This window comes from Drosophila gunungcola, chromosome 3R, assembly GCF_025200985.1.
Source record: "Drosophila gunungcola strain Sukarami chromosome 3R, Dgunungcola_SK_2, whole genome shotgun sequence".
Lineage (NCBI taxonomy): Eukaryota > Metazoa > Arthropoda > Insecta > Diptera > Drosophilidae > Drosophila > Drosophila gunungcola.
In genome coordinates, this window is record NC_069139.1 from 21,889,538 (window position 1) to 21,906,255 (window position 16,718).

General features: G+C 43.1%; 5 protein-coding genes and 1 long non-coding RNA gene across 7 annotated transcripts; 3 read left to right on the top strand and 3 right to left on the bottom strand.

Annotated features, from left to right (window-relative positions):
* Nucleotides 1-1,432: 1,432 nt before the first annotated feature.
* LOC128252161 (short-chain specific acyl-CoA dehydrogenase, mitochondrial) lies at nucleotides 1,433-4,530 on the bottom strand. Its single transcript, XM_052979663.1, has 3 exons — nucleotides 4,406-4,530; nucleotides 4,106-4,345; nucleotides 1,433-2,592 (listed from the first exon to the last, which is right to left on the bottom strand). The coding sequence occupies exons 1-3, from the start codon at nucleotides 4,437-4,439 to the stop codon at nucleotides 1,619-1,621; spliced, it is 1,248 nt and encodes a 415-aa protein (XP_052835623.1). The 5' UTR covers nucleotides 4,440-4,530; the 3' UTR covers nucleotides 1,433-1,618.
* Nucleotides 4,531-5,741: 1,211 nt separating this feature from the next.
* Nucleotides 5,742-7,549, top strand: LOC128252157 (uncharacterized). The gene is made up of 4 exons (XM_052979656.1): nucleotides 5,742-6,054; nucleotides 6,168-6,646; nucleotides 6,710-6,790; nucleotides 6,848-7,549. Exons 1-4 carry the CDS (start codon nucleotides 5,871-5,873, stop codon nucleotides 7,436-7,438), a joined length of 1,335 nt encoding a protein of 444 aa, XP_052835616.1. The 5' UTR covers nucleotides 5,742-5,870; the 3' UTR covers nucleotides 7,439-7,549.
* On the bottom strand, nucleotides 7,530-8,572 carry LOC128252169 (chymotrypsin-1). The gene is given in 4 exon segments (XM_052979672.1): nucleotides 7,530-7,700; nucleotides 7,849-8,114; nucleotides 8,117-8,443; nucleotides 8,505-8,572. Coding segments are annotated over 4 exon segments (822 nt in total). The 5' UTR covers nucleotide 8,572; the 3' UTR covers nucleotides 7,530-7,538.
* A 306-nt stretch (nucleotides 8,573-8,878) lies between these two features.
* Nucleotides 8,879-10,084, bottom strand: LOC128252167 (chymotrypsin-2). The gene is made up of 3 exons (XM_052979671.1): nucleotides 9,820-10,084; nucleotides 9,156-9,757; nucleotides 8,879-9,092 (listed from the first exon to the last, which is right to left on the bottom strand). The coding sequence occupies exons 1-3, from the start codon at nucleotides 9,908-9,910 to the stop codon at nucleotides 8,937-8,939; spliced, it is 849 nt and encodes a 282-aa protein (XP_052835631.1). The 5' UTR covers nucleotides 9,911-10,084; the 3' UTR covers nucleotides 8,879-8,936.
* A 1,263-nt stretch (nucleotides 10,085-11,347) lies between these two features.
* LOC128252188 (uncharacterized) lies at nucleotides 11,348-13,136 on the top strand. The gene is made up of 3 exons (XR_008267289.1): nucleotides 11,348-11,482; nucleotides 12,139-12,557; nucleotides 12,683-13,136. It is a non-coding gene; the product is annotated as an uncharacterized LOC128252188 (long non-coding RNA).
* A 578-nt stretch (nucleotides 13,137-13,714) lies between these two features.
* LOC128252170 (chymotrypsin-1) lies at nucleotides 13,715-16,669 on the top strand. 2 transcript variants are annotated; one of them, XM_052979673.1, is made up of 2 exons: nucleotides 13,715-14,383; nucleotides 15,366-16,669. In XM_052979673.1, exons 1-2 carry the CDS (start codon nucleotides 13,733-13,735, stop codon nucleotides 15,531-15,533), a joined length of 819 nt encoding a protein of 272 aa, XP_052835633.1. In that variant the 5' UTR covers nucleotides 13,715-13,732; the 3' UTR covers nucleotides 15,534-16,669. The 2 variants fall into 2 exon arrangements, with proteins under 2 accessions (XP_052835633.1, XP_052835634.1); XM_052979674.1 differs by lacking the exon at nucleotides 15,366-16,669 and adding an exon at nucleotides 14,549-14,882.
* The last annotated feature ends 49 nt before the right edge of the window (nucleotides 16,670-16,718 follow it).

A 16,718-nucleotide genomic window follows, 5' to 3' on the forward strand; every position in this document is an offset into this window, starting at 1 on the left:
AATTAATAGTAAATAGTACTTAAAATAATATTGAATTCTGCTTAAATTAAGTTTTAATTCTTTTTAAATCAAGTATAACGTGCACTTAATTAAAGAGAGATTATTATTTGGGTTAATAAAGAACAATAAATTCATATTTTAAACATTACGAACTCTTTAAAAAAGAATATTTTAATTTCAAATCAAGCAAAATACTATCCCAATTTAATTAAATAAAACTCTTAGCATGAGCACTATTGGTTCTTATAATAAGAAAAAATTTTGCTTTATTTAAGAGCATAAAAATCCATTTCCAAACCTAAAAAAAACCTTAAACAGCACTGCTATTCCTTGAATTAAGGAAATATAAGGCGAGTTATTTATTAAATTAAACTCGCAAAAACCTTGGTTTTTTGACATTTTAAATTTTTGTTTTTATTTTACATTTAAATAGGAAAAAAATAGATTGAAACTTTTCTATACAAGCTACGTACCGCTCTTTTTTTTACGTTTTGTATGTATGATCACTTTTAAGTTGGTTTTCTTACTATTCTCTAAGCGTTTATTTTATAAGCAACCGATTTCAACGCATTGTTTATTTTTTTAGGATTGCAGGTTCATTAGGTTAGGTTCTTTAAGCCGGTCGCGCTCACACGTTCTTTTTTCAAAAACTTAATACTCTTGAAAACGTTAAAATTATGATTGAAGCTATAATGATTTGCAGCTTAACCCTATAGGGTTTAATTTTAAAATCATATGCTTACTTAGCTTGACATGTGTTGTCGAATAGCAGACTGATAAAGAGCCATATTATAGATTGTAATAAAGATAAAATAAAAGATATAAAAGGTAATATCTTTTATTTTATTTTTATTTTTTAATGCTAAAGTATTTTTCATGTCGTTTTATCTTTGTTTGTTATTCTTTTATTTATTTAAATGCAATAACCATAGGAGAATGCGTACATTGCTGTATTTTGTCTATTATTTGCATTGCTATTACGATTTTTTTTTTTTTAATTAGGAATGTAACTTTGTGCCAACAAATTTTTTATTTCGAAAAATTTAATTTGAATGGCCATCAGTTTCAATTAATTTTCATTCAAGTAATATTTTTTAGAAACATTTATTTATTGTTACTTGACAAAACAAGTTACCTACTTATTTTAAAACTTACCTTGGAATTACTAAACTTTTTGTTGTTGCTTTCATTAATTTTTCAGTTAAAGAATAAACATGTATGTTTGTTAAAATTTGAAGAAAATTACAAAACTTGTTGTTTGACAGAATTGTTTTGGAATTGTTTTTCCAAAAAATGTTTTTAATTTCTATCACCGTTTTTTAGGGTCTAAGGAGGGATTTCTGCAATGTCCTTTCTGTCAACGTGTAAGCATTTTTATGGTCGGAGAGGACTATAAGGAAAATAGATTGTAATTGAATTAGAGAACACATAATTTGATTTGCAATTTGTATTTTAACTTGATGTTTTAACAATTTACCCTAATAAATGCATTTGTCTGGGACGAAAAAGAGAAAATTCACTAACTGCATTAAGCCAACTTAACGAGTTTTCTCAAAGGAGAGTGAGTGCTAGAATTCTAGATGGAAGGGCAGCATAAGGTTGAGGATCAGCTCTGAAATTACTCCCTGCCCAGTTCCCGGAGCACCGCGTTGGCGATCACTATCCGCTGGATCTCCGAGGTTCCCTCGTAGATCTCGGTGACGCGGGCGTTGCGGTAGTAGAGCTCCGCGGGCAGGTCGGTGGTGTAGCCCATCCCGCCCAGCACCTGGATGCACTGGTGGGCACAGTGGGTGGCCGCCTCCGAGGCGTGCAGCTTGGCCATGGCCGCCTCCTTGGTGATGGGCAGTCCGTTGTCCTTCAGCCAGGCGGCGCGCCATGTGAGGAGTCTGGAGGTCTCGACGCGCATGGCCATGTCGGCCAGCTTCTGCTGGATGAGCTGCATCCTTGCCAGCTGCTTGCCGAAGGCCACCCTCTTCTGGGCATAGTCCACGGCCAATTCCAGGGCGGCTTGTGCGATGCCCGTGGCCTGGGCGGCGATGCCGATCCGTCCACAGTCCAAGGACTGCATGGCGATCCTGAAGCCGTCGCCGGGAGCTCCAAGGACTCGAGATCGCGGCACCGCGACATCCTCCAGCACCAGCTGGCAAGTGGAGGTGGCCCGCATGCCCATCTTGCTCTCCTTCTTGGCTATGGACAGTCCGGGCACATCCTTGGGCGTGAGAAAGGCAGTGATGCCCTTGTGCTTCAGGCCCTTGTCCACGGTGGCGAACACGATTCCCCCGCTGGCCTCCTTGGAGTTCGATATCCAGGCCTTGGTGCCGTTGAGTACGTAGCTATCCCCGTCCAACTTGGCCGTCGTGCTGGCCGCTCCCGCATCCGATCCGTTTCCCGGCTCCGACAGCGCGTAGAAGGCTATGTGGGCACCCTGGGTGTATGGCTCTAGGAAGTCCCGCTTCTGATCCTCGGTTCCGTGCTGCTGCACTGCACCCAGGTAGAGGTTGTTCACGCCCATCACAATGGATACGGCTGCGTCGCCACGAGCCACCTCCTCCATGCCAATAGCGTAGGCCTGGTAGTCCAGTCCGGATCCACCTGCGGGCGAAAGTTTCATTAATAGCTATTAACTTATTAATTAAATATTAATTCGTAAATTAATTAATTATTAAAGATCCTGTCATGAATTTTTACAATTTAAATTGTTATTCACAATTTAAAAAAAAAAATAAAATAAAAGTTTTGAAATTAAAAACAAAAACTTTACGCATTTTTTAAAAAAATAATATTTCAAATGAAAAAAAAAAACATTTTAACGAACATGAAATATTATTAAATTGAAAACAAAACATTTTGGGAGCAATAAAAGAGTCAAAACATTTTAAAAGTTAAAACGCTCCATATTTTTCTATTTAAAAGGCAAATTTTCACTGTGTAGAAAGATGGTCAAGTGATAAGGAATAAAATTAGCCGTACCTTTGTAAAAATCAGACAAAAACAAGAAGGAAAGCAAACTTCGGCAAGCCGAAGTTCATTTACCCTTGCAGCTATTGCATTAATTAAATACTTTATAATTCTGAAATAATTAAACATTGCTATATGTCGAAGAACTAAACAAAAAATTAAAAAACAGAAAAGTTATAATTTTTTTTCATTTATCTTTCCGATTGGTCCTATGGGAGCTATATGCTATAGTCGTCCGATTTTGATGAAATTAAAACCGTAATTCTGAAATATTAAACCATTACTATATCTCGAAGAACTAAACAAAAAATTAAAAAACAGCAAAGTTATAATTTTTTTTCATTTATTTTTCCGATTGTTCCTATGGGAGCTATATGCTATAGTCGTCCGATTTTGATGAAATTTAAACCGTAAATCGGAAATATTTTACCATTACTATATGTCGAAGAACTAAACAAAAAATTAAAAAACAGCAAAGTTATAATTTTTTTTCATTTATTTTTCCGATTGTTCCTATGGGAGCTATATGCTATAGTCGTCCGATCCGGCTCGTTCCGACTTATATACTACCTGCAATAGAAAGACAACTTTTGGGAAAGTTTCATGCAGATAGCTTTAAAACTGAGAGACTAGTTTGCATATAAACGGACGGACAGACGGACAGACGGACGGACAGACGGACATGGCTAGATCGACTCTACTAGTGATGCTGATCAAGAATATATATACTTTATAGGGTCGGAAACGTCTCCTGAAATTATAATACCCTCTGCAAGGGTATAAACAAAAGAAATACTTAGTCTGAATTTAAAGTTTTAATATTTAAATATATTGTTTTGGGTCATATTTGTATATCAGCATTTCAATTGAGTATGCAATTACGTAAAAAAGTCGAATCCACATTATGATAATATCAATTTGAATATAAAGTACTTAAGCATCATGGATTAGGTTTGAAAAATTGTAAAAGTATAAAATATTACCCGAGGCAGATGCTGTCGAATTCAAATTGTCTAATATATATATATATATATATATATATATATATATATATATATCAATGCGATAACGATTTATCAATGCAATATCGATCTGTTTTTCTTTCTGTATGGCATACAAGCACACAAATATCAGTCCCAGTACTCACCGTACTCCTCCCGCACCGCCACCGCCATCAGGCCGAGTTCGCCCAACCGCCGGATCTGTTCCGCCGGAAAGAGCTCCTCCCGGTCGTGGTGGCGTGCCTTGGGCGCTAGTTCCGCATTGGCGAACTCCCGGCAAGTCCTCTGCAGAATTTGATGGGTCTCGGAGAGGGCGGCCAGGCCGGCGATGCCCCTGTCCCCACCGCCGACTCCCCGCACACTCCATGCTGCGCCAGAGCGTTGACCTGCGAACGGAAAGGCGGCAGTCGATCACCCGGCCGGCAGTGAATCACCCAACTCCTCACCCAACGTGCGCGCCACTCTGATCAGCTGCTGCATTCCGTCGTCCAACTGATCGCCACAGAGCTTTCGTCCGCGAGCCGATAGCCCGAAAAAGCCCCGAGGAAAACAGCTTTTATAAGCAGCTGTCTGCGGGCGAAAACAATGCCAGGAGCGTCTTTTTTTTGGGTTAAAGGGGGTTCATTAAAAAAAAATTGTAAATTCATTTTTAAAATTTGTTTTTCTTCCCTTTCATTTAAGTAGAATAATAGGTTATTATTATTAGCAAACACTGTATTATGGTAGGGCTTGGTAAATATATATATTTTTTAAAATAAAAGACTTTAATCGCGTGTGTAATTTTTTTAAGTGTTTCACAAAATAATTGCTTTCATAGAACACAATCCTTTCAAAATTACGGAGTTGCCGGCGTAAAGGTCAGCTGGAAAGAAAATAAATGGAAAGCGGTTCATTGGTTTTTAAAAGTGTGAATCCATCAAGAACCTTGTTGATTTCCTATATCGACTGAATGCGAAATTAAGCAATGCAAATTCGCGATACACGCCCACTTTCGATGAGAAGTACAAAGTCCAAGAATTTTTTACACAAAACGCGAATGCGATTTGTTGCCCTTTACATATTACAATGAAAGAGTGGACTTTTGGAATGGTCGGTCACACGTGTGTCTTTAGACGGTGTTAGTCACACTTCCAGGGATCTATTTGGGTAACCGTCGAATATATTTGAAATATATTGTGCTCTTTTTAATAGAGAAGTAAAGCTGGTTTTCTTTTTAGTTTCGCATTTTTCTTTTTTTCTGTTTAAAAAGTGTTTTAGAAAGCTTTTAGAACACTACAAGCAAAAAATACTTATGTATCCGAATTAAAGTTTCACTTGCACACACGATCACGATCAATTAAAAATATATCAATTCAAAAATAAACCACTTATTTCCAAATAATTGAGCTTTCTGGTTATCATTAGAAAATTACTAATAGTGTAAAAAATCAACTGACTATGGTAAAGATAATTTAAAACATGATTCTTTATAAATAAAAACATGTTAATTATAAAAAAATTAATATATTTATTTGTTTTTTACCTTCCTCTTGTGTATTAAAATATAGCTTCTTATTAGCTATTTTAAAACTTTTCGGTCTAGTGGCAGCACTCTGCCATCCTTTGATAGCGCCATCTTGCGTCAGTAAATCAAACTATACCATTCTACATAAGCTGTTGTAGTTCGTTGTTTCTCCGTGTAGAAAACGTTTCAGAGCGCTGCTGAGCCGCCCAGTTTCATTTTTTCCGAAAATGAGAAATTAAACGCAATAAGTGAACAAATTTTCTCAGTTTTGTTTTGATTCACTCACATCCTAGTAGGCCAAATAAAACGGCAGCCGTTTTAAAATATCATTGTCATATTCTTCGCAGTCAAGCCGTTGTCTGTTCAAAATTATAGAATTCTAGCATTATATTTCCGAATAAATCCAGATGAATTACCTGATTCAACGCGGAAAGCTGCGCCAGCAGGCGATCAATGTGCCGGAGGGTTTGCCGGAACTTCTGTCGGACATTACGCGCGAGGTGTTACGATGCCAGCCGAAGAAGGAGTGCCTCTGCCAGTTCATCATCGACTATCTGCACTCGGTGATCGTGACCAGGGAGAAGGCGCTGGGTGAGTATTTCCGGGTTATGGCTGACTCCATTGAATGTATCAAAAGCTGTACAAAATCACTGATTTTTTAAGAACTGCAGTACTTCATTTAAGACAAAATTCTCTTCTTTCAGTGGCCAAGTCCATTTTGGACAGGGCTCTTCGGGAGGTGGACAGCATAATATCGGATCTGTGCGTCTGCGACTTGTCCAAGGAGAAGTCGGAGCTGATGGGCCAGGTGCTGGAGGACTGTTTCCGCAACTTCCTCGAGAAGCGGCGCTGCGAGATGCGGCGTGGCAAGCAGACCATCAACTTCGAGGATGTGGACATCTTGGAGGAGCTGCTGCAGAAGTGCAAGTTCTCCGACCAGGAGCTGATCCTGTCGCGTCCAGCCATCGAGAGTGCCTACAAGCGATTCGTGGACGCCTACATGTCCGCCCAACGAGGTGCTGATGGAACCGAGCTGCTCTACCAGTACTTCCGCGACCGGGAGCTGAAGCGCATCAATGAGGCGATGCGCGAACAGGCGGCCATCACCATTCAGTCGGCTTGGCGGGGATACTGGGTCCGTCTCCAGTTTCCCCAGGAAGTGTGCGTCTGCGTCTGCGCGGCGGTGAGTGAATCGATCTGTGCCCAGACTCTAGCTGAAATTGATTCTAACTCCATGTTCCATTAGGATAAGGAGGACGACGAGGAGGAGAGGCGCAGGCAAATGGCAGCGAGCATCCTTCAGCGCTTCTTCCGCAAGGTCATGCTGGTAGGTAACAAAGTTTATAGAATATACATTTTAACTAACCCTTTTTTCAATGTGCAGCGCGTTGCCACCAAGCCCATCGCAGATCCCTGTGGGGAACCTACAGAGCCAACGGAAATTACGCTTAGCTCTTCGCCGGAGACAGGGAAGAGTGAAGCGACTGTCCCGACGACAGCAGGTACAACTGCAGCAGGAACTCCAGGAACTGCGCCGGGAACTGCGCCGGGAACTGCTCCGGGAACTGCTCCAGGAACTGCACCGGGAACTGCACCAGGAACTGCTCCAGGAACTGCGCCGGGAACTGCGCCAGCAACTGCACCGGGAACTGCACCAGGAACTGCGCCAGCAACTGCTCCAGGAACTGCTCCAGGAACTGCACCGGGAACTGCGCCAGCAACTGCACCGGGAACTGCTCCGGCAACGGCCCGACCCTCGGAAACTGGTTTGGCAGAGCCGGAAACCCAAGCTGAGGAAGCTCAACCACAGGCTCCAGAAGCAGCGGTGGAAGAGGCACCAACTGCAGTCGCCGATGAGGCTGCACCACCTCCCGTGGAAGAGGCTGCCCCGGCACCACCCGCCGAAGAGGCTGCACCGGCGGAGGAGGCCGCACCACCCGCTGAAGAAGCACCAGCCGAAGCAGCAGTCGAGTAGACGAAACAACACCATCTTTATTAGTTTTCCTCTTAGTTGTTAAATTTATTTTTCCTGCAAGTGAATAATATAATCTGAAGGGGAGTAGGCCTCAACCCCCTTACGATTCCACTTGACCTTCTATCCACTCACTGAAGGTTGACACCCGGGTGTAGACATCTGGAGATATGTACAGACCACACACAACCAGACCGTAGGAAACTATGCCCACTTGCTTGAGGCCTTTTTTCGTTTGCATGACCAGGGGTCCACCAGAGTCGCCCTGGAAATTTAAATATTATTTATTGCTAAATTCCCTTTGCAGCTAAAACCAGTTGGAAATTAAAGCGTCTTAGAGGCGGCGAACAAAATAACCAAACCCATTTCGATGGATATTGACAAATGAATATTAAATGATTCCCCTGACTCACCGAACAGGCGCCCCTGAAAGGTCCTCTTGCGCAGATCTCCGTATCCGTAACGCTGTCCATTCCCGCATCCCTGCACTCCCTGTTCGAGATCGTGTGGTAGCTCATCCGTTGAAGTATGTTTGGATAGTTGACTTCATCCAGGAAGGGAAAGGGAACCGGCAAACGGAGCCCCCAGCCCGTCAGCGTCACCGGAACTCCACCGTTTACAAACTCTCTTTGCATAGATTTGTACTCAATGGAGGTGATGCTGGCATTGTTAAGCTTCAGGGGGGATCAATGGACAGCACGGCCAGATCGCTGGTCACCAGTTCTTTGTATTTGGGATGAATACTGTAGGTCAGGACTTGGGAGCGGGAACCCCTTTCGTTCAGACCACGAATTCCGGCCACCACAGACATGCGACTTGCATTCAGGCCCTGGCAACAATGGGCAGCCGTTAGGATGCGATTGGGGGCAATGATGGATCCGCCGCAGAAGTGCATCTGACCGGCACGGGTTCTGTATTGCAGGGAAACCTGGTAGGGTACATGTTCCCCCGGTGGAACATCAGCACCTCCGACAATTCGGTGCGGTGTATAGCCACTGGGCTGACGAGCTATCGAATGTTAAAACATACATGACAGATTACCCTTAATATAATTTCACTGAAAACTCACAATTTAGCCTTCCAAAGACACCTCCCACGGTTATAGCTGCGATGAAGAGTAGCTCGGTTGGACCCATCGTTGGTTGGTTAATGCTACTGGCTTTGCATCTGCCACGCTACTTAAACAAAAGCTTGGCCCCCATTAGAGAAGGAATTTGCATATGTATCGCACATATCTGGGGCACTTTGGATACTTGGTTATGCCATTAAATTTGATCTTGAAATTGAAATTATAACGAGGAGTTCTGCTGGTAACGTGACCTGGTTAACTGGCTTGCAAATATCAAATTGCGAATGTGAGAGGCTTGCAGCAAAAGGTTGATAGCTTATGTGTAGTTCTAAGCCAAGGAAGATATGGCTAAGTTGTACTGTTCATCTGATAGTAATTTTATTAAATCTGCTATTACGAATTCAAAATTTTTAAATTTTATTAGTGATACATTTAAGCCATCCTTTCCTTTATCCAACCATCGAACATGGACACTCGGGTGTAGACATCGGGGCTGTTGGAGGCGCAAAAGGCAGTGCCATAGGATACCACGCCCACCTGCCTATAGGTCTCTCCACTCTTCATCACCAAGGGACCGCCAGAATCGCCCTATTTACATGTGATAACCAAATATAATCTAGAGGTAAAATAATTTAAAAGAACTCAACTCACATTACAAGCTCCCTTGCCGAATCGCTCCAAGGCGCAGATCTCGGTATCGGTTAGTTGGGTCATAGTCTGCTTGCACTTGGAGTTGCTTAGGGTCTTGTAGTTGAGCTTCTGCAGCACAGTGGGGTATTTGGCAAAGGGTCCAGTGCCAAAGTGGAAGACAGAGCCCCATCCGGTGAGGAGAACCTCCTGGTCGGCTCCAACCAGATCCGAACCGCTCACGTCGATGGTGGCCACTCGCTTCTCGTCCAACTCGAAGGATGGGTCGATTTTGAGGATGGCAATGTCGCTGGTCACCAGCTCCTGGTAGTTCTCGTTCATCTCGTAGGACTGCACTTGCGATCTGAATCCGGAGCTGTCCTCCAGATCCCTGATCCCGGCCACAACGCTAATGCGACTGGCATTCTGGCCATTGACGCAGTGGGCGGCGGTGAGGACACGATTTGGAGCGATCAGGGATCCACCACAGAAATGACGTTGCTTGCCACCGCGAGTGAGGAACTGCATGGACACCTGGTAGGGCACATACTCATCCTCGGGCACATCGTAGCCGCCAACCACACGCTCCTGGGAATTGGTGTCCGCTTCCTCGAAATACTTGTCCACTGGGGCAAATCAGTGAATTGAGTATGGAGTACTCACTGGTTAAGTTATCAGTATCACTTACAGTCGATGACGCTGCCCATGGGCTTACCCTGTACCACCAACTTGGCTGACAAGGCTGCAACAAACAGCACAAATGAAGTTACTCCGTTCATGGTGGGACTGAGCTTGGAACTAGCAGTGCACCCGAGGCTTATATACGCATCGCTGAGCCCCAATCAATTGGGCCTTTTCGTTCTGCTCGATTCATTTGAATTTTATCGAGTGCAGCTGTGGGCGGTCGTCCCACCTCATGTAATGGGTTACAAGGTCGCTGGGCAACGATAGCGGTGGCCTAGGCGATAGGAACTGCCAGTTGGCAAGGAGAGACACATGCGAATGGGTGTGCTAATAGCCAACTGAGATTGGTTCTATTTCGTGGGTAAAGCGGTGAAATAATACTTCCCCAAAGGGTATGTAAATGGCAAAAGACAGATTATTCTTATTTTTCATTCTTGCACAATAAATCAATTTACTGCATCCAAAAGAGTCAGCCTCAGCACTTCCCTGGAATAACACCTACGCAAGGGTAAAATAATCAGAATCAGAGACCAGTCTGCCCAAAACAGAACCAGCTCCTGCCCAAACGATCTGTCTCAGAGTTTTAATCAGCGAATAATTTAAATATTCCGATTAAACAAGCCCCTGCGACGGCAGCGGACATTTCTTTTAATTCACGGTGCGGACAAGGAGACCTGCCGCTGGCAATCAGCACCTCGGACACCTCGGTTTCAGTTTCTCCTCCAGCCTCAGGTCCAGCCATGAGCCATGAGCCATGAGCCATGAGCTGCAGCAGGAGCTCTGGGACATCCACATGTTCGATGCAAATCAGCTTCGAGTTCTGCCTCAATTGCCAATGCCTTCTGCCATGGGCGGGCTCTGTGAGTGCTATCTGGTCCACATTCGGAGTCAGATGTGTCAGTTCCGGGCCTGATTGCATCCAGCTAATGAATCATTTTGGGTGTAGCTGGCTCTGGCTGTGGATCTGGCTCTGGATCTGGCTCTGGTGGACAGGGCCTTCAGCTGTGTGTGGCGCACTGGCGCGAATTAATTATGCACACCTCTCGGCTTCGTGGCGACTCCTCCGTTCGCATTGCTCCGCCGGCCGCTGTTGAGGTCTTGATCTTTGGACTTCTGTGTTAATTGTCCTGGGCCGCGATGCAGCGCCACGAAGCTGCCAGCCAGCGAACCGATTTGAACCCGAAATGGCTTTATTATATCGCCAGCAGGCCCCACCCACAGGATGTGTCTGGGGATCTGGGCATCTCTGGATCTGAATCTGAATCTCAACCTGAAACTGAACCTGAATCCGACTCTGGCGCCTGTCGTGTCGCCTCCTGCCGCCGTTTGTTAATTGGACCACCCTGTCAAGGCATGACTTATCTGCGGACTTTATGCTTAATTCCCGCCTCTAATTTGCATGTGAGCTTCGTACTTTTTCGACATGACGGGTTAATCCTTGTGTTAACTCATTAGGCTTTGTTCTAGCAAAGGAAATTTAATCAAGGAATCAATGAAAGGTACACATGAGAAAAGTCAACTAAGAACTCCATTTTTTTTTGTCAAAAACGTAAAAGGGAAAACATTCTTTACAAGCAACCTTTGAACAAGCAACTTTTTATTATAGCTCCTTGTTTGACTTTATAATTGCCGATTGGCCATTTGATACTCAAAAATAATAAGAAAAGGTAAGAGGAATTAGATGATGAAATAGTAATTAAGAGCTTAGTTGACAAAGGATAAAAAAAGTTTTAAATATGTTAACTGACTCGCGCTTTGTATGCGTGGACAACACTGCTTTAAATTAATGTTATTGCTTATATAACCTTTAATTTTTCTCTTTTCTTCTATGCCGTTCTACATAAATAACTTAATAAAAACCATTACTTTAGATTTGTGTTTATATAGAATACTTTAAATGATACAACTTTAAATGAATTACGCAAAACTAATTTTTTTTGGTGTCAGCACGTTTTTTTTATAACTTATCGGGCTGCAAACATCACAAATATTTCGTTTAAACTAAAAAAAAATTTAACAAATATAATATTATTGTTATTATTATAATCCTTTAAAACGTAAAAGACCTCTGCTGACAAATAAAAAGAAACTTAATTTTAAACAAGCCATCGCTCCAGTCCAAGCTAAAAAAGAACGCAGACGATGGTCAAAATTCTCACTAATAAAATGCACTTTAATCATTTCATCAACGGTGTTGTCGACCATATCCTCCGGCCAAGGGCTTGCGGATCGGTTCGGTGTTAACAAGATAAGCATCCTGCCTGTCCGCTGCGACGGGACGCCATCATTATTATGACATTCTGTTTGATTGCCTGCCCCGCAGATGCCCTCATTCATGGCCATGTTCGCCAGCCAACTTCTGTAGAATTGTGCGTGTGGCCGAGAAGAAGGGGTCAGAACCGAAGTGGGCATTCATTCTCGGTGCAATTTTTATGGGTTTTGTGTTTTCGGTATATGTTTTCTTGTTTGTCTCTTTGCCGCCAACGTCATCGTCTTGATTTATTGGCCGACTTCTTAAAGCAGAGCCGCTGGTTTTACGATCTGTCCGGAGTGGGAGAAGTGGCATTTTATATACCCGGCTTAAAGTCCGGTAGCCACTCGGAAGGGCACTACTCTAACCGTCTTGGTTTGAGGGTCAATACAGAGCATCGGCGGAAACAGGTGAGAGAAATTGTTCTGCTGGTTCGACCTGAATGCAAATGATTGTGACTGATGCCAACATAAACAAACGGGATCAGCCTGGTTAGTCGAATGAGTTTTCCGCTTCGCAGGCAATTAATTTCGCACTCGTTTCCAAGTGGAAAATTAATTGCGTGTTTTGCATAATCAGTAAATTGGTCGTTTATTTTAGTACTTAATTTGCTCAGGATCGCACCACGAGGTGCATCGTCTCCCACTGGAGTCACCACCCCTACCACTGGTCTTATAAATTATGACTCTGGAGCCCAACACATGCAGCGATGTGGCGTTGGCTCTGGCCCGAGCATTGGGGAAATTAAACAGATTTTTATTTGCAAATCAGATAAGAGATCATGCCACGGAGCAGCGGCCAGATACGAATACGCGTTTGCCCAGATAAACAGATGAACAGATACTCAGATACAAAATCGGGCTAAAGCTGGCTCAATATTTATCGGTCGCGTGAGCGTGTTACCTAATTGATGACAACAGGTAGGCGCTTCTGTCAAGCCTAGTCTTATGATGGGATCTGCGGATCGCATCCCCGCTAGCTTATGATAACCAGGCACGCAAGGCGACAACTGGGCAGCTGGGAGCAGAGCAGCAGGAGATCCAAGTCAACTACTGTTTGGCCAGGAATGTTAAAAAAATGTCGTATCCTTACTTTCACGAAGAACAAAGTTTCAAGTTAAGAAAATAAATAAATGAAAAAAATTTAAATATTGTCATAACATAAAATACAAAAGTTTATAATGCCCACATTGTTTATTCAAATTACTACATTATTTTACTTGTTTTTGAGTAAGTGTGGAATGTTGGTTATAAAAAGACTGATGAATGGCGTTTTATTGTTTAGTTGGTTTAATTAAATCACCAATAAAATATATGTTTAGGCTCATATGACTTGGTTGGTTTTATTAAATCACCAATAAAAAAGATGTTTGGGGTTATATATACAGTAATTATTATGATCGAAAGAGAAGTGAAAAATCATAATACCCATTTGGTCGTTTTTATTTTAATTGTGTATTTTTTTTAACACGTTTACATATAGCCAGTACTGTTATTTATAGGAGATACTTGGGAAAGGTTACCCAAACACAACCCACATTAAATTATTTCAAGATCACAAGCATTTACATGTTTGCATCGCCAAATAAACGATAAGCTCCATGTGAAGATGTATAAAAAGCGATGGTTGCAGTCGCATGCCATTCATTTCGAACAGTGCAAACGTGATGTCGTATCCGAAAATGGCAATCCTAAAGCTTTTCTGTACTTTCCTGATCCTCCGGCAAGGGCTGGCTGAAGTGGTGACCCCGACCACCGAACCACCCACTCGGATCAATGGTGGCCAGCAAGTGAACGAGTCGGTGCCCTTCCAAGTGTCCCTGCAAATGCAGCGCCGTGGTCGCTGGCAGCACTTCTGCGGTGGCTCCATTGTGAGTGGCCAGCATGTCCTTACGGCTGCCCACTGTGTGGAGAAGATAAAGGTGGAGGACGTCAGCGTGGTGGTCGGAACGCTCAACTGGAAGGCAGGAGGACTGCGCCACCGGGCGGTGACCAAGCACGTTCATCCCCAGTACTCGATGAGTCCGCGGATCATCAACGACATCGCCCTTGTCAAGGTCACTCCCCCGTTCCGTCTGGAGCGATCCAATATCAGCCCCGTCCTCATGGGAGGATCCGATCGCATTGGTGAGAAGGTGGCTGTCCGCCTCACCGGCTGGGGATCCACATCGCCGTCCACCACCTCGGCCACTCTGCCGGATCGCCTGCAGGCGCTGAACTACCGCACCATCTCGAACGAGGAGTGCAACCAAAAGGGATTCCGGGTGACGCGCAATGAGATCTGCGCCCTGGCTGTCCAGGGTCAGGGGGCATGTGTGGTAAGTCGAATACCATAGCATGAAATTTGTATATGTTCCATAAGGATTTATGCATACATGTATAAATAATAATACTTTGCAGATTCTTTAGTTTAACTTAATTTTGATGAGTCGAATACCATTATATGACATTTAAATATGTTTTTTAATATATGTTCTTTTCAGATCCGTTAATTAAACTTAATTTTGTTTTTTATTTTTACAAGGATTAAGCAAAGAAGTTACAATTTAATGTCATATAGAAGTGTTAACTTTTTTGAAATTGAATCAATTATTTTTTTAATAACAGTTTTAAAACGCTTACAACTAGGTGAAGTATTCTACATTTTTGTTGCGATATTACAGCGATTGCCTAAATAACTGCCTAAATGCATATATAAAAGTTCTTGAATTTAAAATTTAACTCTTGATCAAGACTTTACTGGTGGTGAAAAAAAGATTAAAGATAAAAACAAATCATAGCTGGACAAATTCAAAGTCAGATAAAATTAAAAGCGTAATTCTGAATTATTAAAACATTCCTGTGTTCAAAATAACTTAAAAAAAAAATAAAAATTTTATATTAAAGAAATTACATAAAAACAAATTTATAATTGTACTATATGATATGATAAAGTCGTCCGATTTTTATCAAATTTAAACCTTATTTCCAAAACAATGAAACATATCTTAATATCAAAAAACAATATCAATAAAGTCATGATATTTTTTTAAATTTTGTTCCCGATTTTGTTCGATCCGGCTCGTTCCGACTTATGTACTACTTGCAACAGGAAGACAACATTTGGGAAAGTTTCATGCAGATAGCTAAAAGACTGAGAGACCGTTTCTACGCGAACTAGAAACGGACAGCAATTTAAAAAAAAATAAAAAACATAAAAGTTGGCTAATGTTTTTTGCATTACTTTTTTCAGTATACCTACCATATATTTAAGTCAACATTTTCATTGGACTTTTCTCAAATAATTAACATTTATTTCAGGGCGACTCTGGTGGACCCCTGATTAAGTCCGGTCCCCAGCCGCACCTGGTGGGCATTGTGTCGTACGGCTCGTCCACCTGTGCCCAGGGCAGGCCCGATGTCTACACACGAGTGTCCAGCTTCTTGGCCTACATCAGCCAGGTGATCAACCAGGATCTGGCCCAATAAATACACTCCGGCAGCGCATAAATAAACCTTGGTTCAACTAAACTTGACTAAATTCCTCGGGGTCTCGCGTTCTTGGCTATGCCCCTACTGCCTCCCTCCTTCTGGCGACTAATTAAAAATCTTGTTCAATATTCGCCACAGCCAAGAATGGAAGGCGGAGGAGTCTGGGTGGAGTCCCAGTCGCAAGTCGCCTCTCCATCTCTAGGCTTGGCCCGACTCCAGCGAAAACTTGGGCTGCCGCCTGCCAGGGCGACCATGATAAATGCAAAAAGCAATTTATCGCGCATTTAACTCAATTCAGTTTCTTTATGGCAGCGGGACGGCGGAGCCTGCCACAAAGTTTCGCTGACACGCACACTGCGGCGGACGGCGGACGGTGGACAGCGGACGGCGGACAGCGGACGGCAGACTGTTCCCTGCTCTCTCTGAAGACCGGGCCTTGTAATTCGATATTAGATTTTATGCGCGACAAATACGAAGTGCAAACATTTTTATGTTCCCGCCGTTTCATAGCTGCGATTGGTATTGGTATTGTGTGCAAGTGTATGTGTATGTGTATGTGTAGGGGAAACGATTTAACGGGGCGCCGACTTTGAGTTCGACTCTAACTTTGGTCTCGCCCCGACTGCGGCTGTGTAATTAAGTTCAAATAATGTGGAGCTGATGTCTTTGCGGGCTCGAAGGACCATTTTCCTGCAGAGGAGCCCGTTTCCTAGCTCGTTTCACGCTCTCAATTTACTGGCTCAAAGCTCGCCACGCTCTGCGGGCCTAACATGGAAAATCTGGCCCCGACTGAACTTCCATATAGCTAACAGCTAACAGCGGGTCAAATGCGTCGAATACTAAAGCACCCATTTGAAACCTCCATCGCCCAGGCCAAGCATCTCATCCCAAGACAATCTGCGCTCTGAGCACTGCGCACTGCGCACTGCTCACCATATAAATTCATTTAGATCAATCAATTCAATTTGTTTGTCAATAAGCCCTAAATGAGTATTTCATTTAAACAAATTAAGATTCGACCCATTCGGAATGCCAGAGGCTGCGCGGACTCATCCCGCAGCAATTAAAATTGACGCGACACACTCGATTCCCTGATTTCTTAAACGAGCGCAATGGAAACACATATAAATACGGCTGGACTTTGGCTCAGACCCAGACCCAGACCAAGACCCAGAACCAGAA

Coding starts and splice junctions, on each gene's coding strand:
- LOC128252161 (XM_052979663.1), bottom strand. CDS start 4,439: ATGCAGCAGCTGATCAGAGTGGCGCGCACGTTGG. Junction 4,346..4,405: donor CAGAGTGGCGCGCACGTTGG/GTGAGGAGTTGG, acceptor TTCCGTTCGCAG/GTCAACGCTCTGGCGCAGCA. Junction 2,593..4,105: donor GGCGGTGCGGGAGGAGTACG/GTGAGTACTGGG, acceptor TTTCGCCCGCAG/GTGGATCCGGACTGGACTAC.
- LOC128252157 (XM_052979656.1), top strand. CDS start 5,871: ATGAATTACCTGATTCAACGCGGAAAGCTGCGCCAGCAGGCGATCAAT. Junction 6,055..6,167: donor GACCAGGGAGAAGGCGCTGG/GTGAGTATTTCC, acceptor CTCTTCTTTCAG/TGGCCAAGTCCATTTTGGAC. Junction 6,647..6,709: donor GCGTCTGCGTCTGCGCGGCG/GTGAGTGAATCG, acceptor ATGTTCCATTAG/GATAAGGAGGACGACGAGGA.
- LOC128252167 (XM_052979671.1), bottom strand. CDS start 9,910: ATGAACGGAGTAACTTCATTTGTGCTGTTTGTTGCAGCCTTGTCAGCC. Junction 9,758..9,819: donor CATGGGCAGCGTCATCGACT/GTAAGTGATACT, acceptor GATTTGCCCCAG/TGGACAAGTATTTCGAGGAA. Junction 9,093..9,155: donor TCGGCAAGGGAGCTTGTAAT/GTGAGTTGAGTT, acceptor ACATGTAAATAG/GGCGATTCTGGCGGTCCCTT.
- LOC128252170 (XM_052979673.1), top strand. CDS start 13,733: ATGTCGTATCCGAAAATGGCAATCCTAAAGCTTTTCTGTACTTTCCTG. Junction 14,384..15,365: donor AGGGTCAGGGGGCATGTGTG/GTAAGTCGAATA, acceptor CATTTATTTCAG/GGCGACTCTGGTGGACCCCT.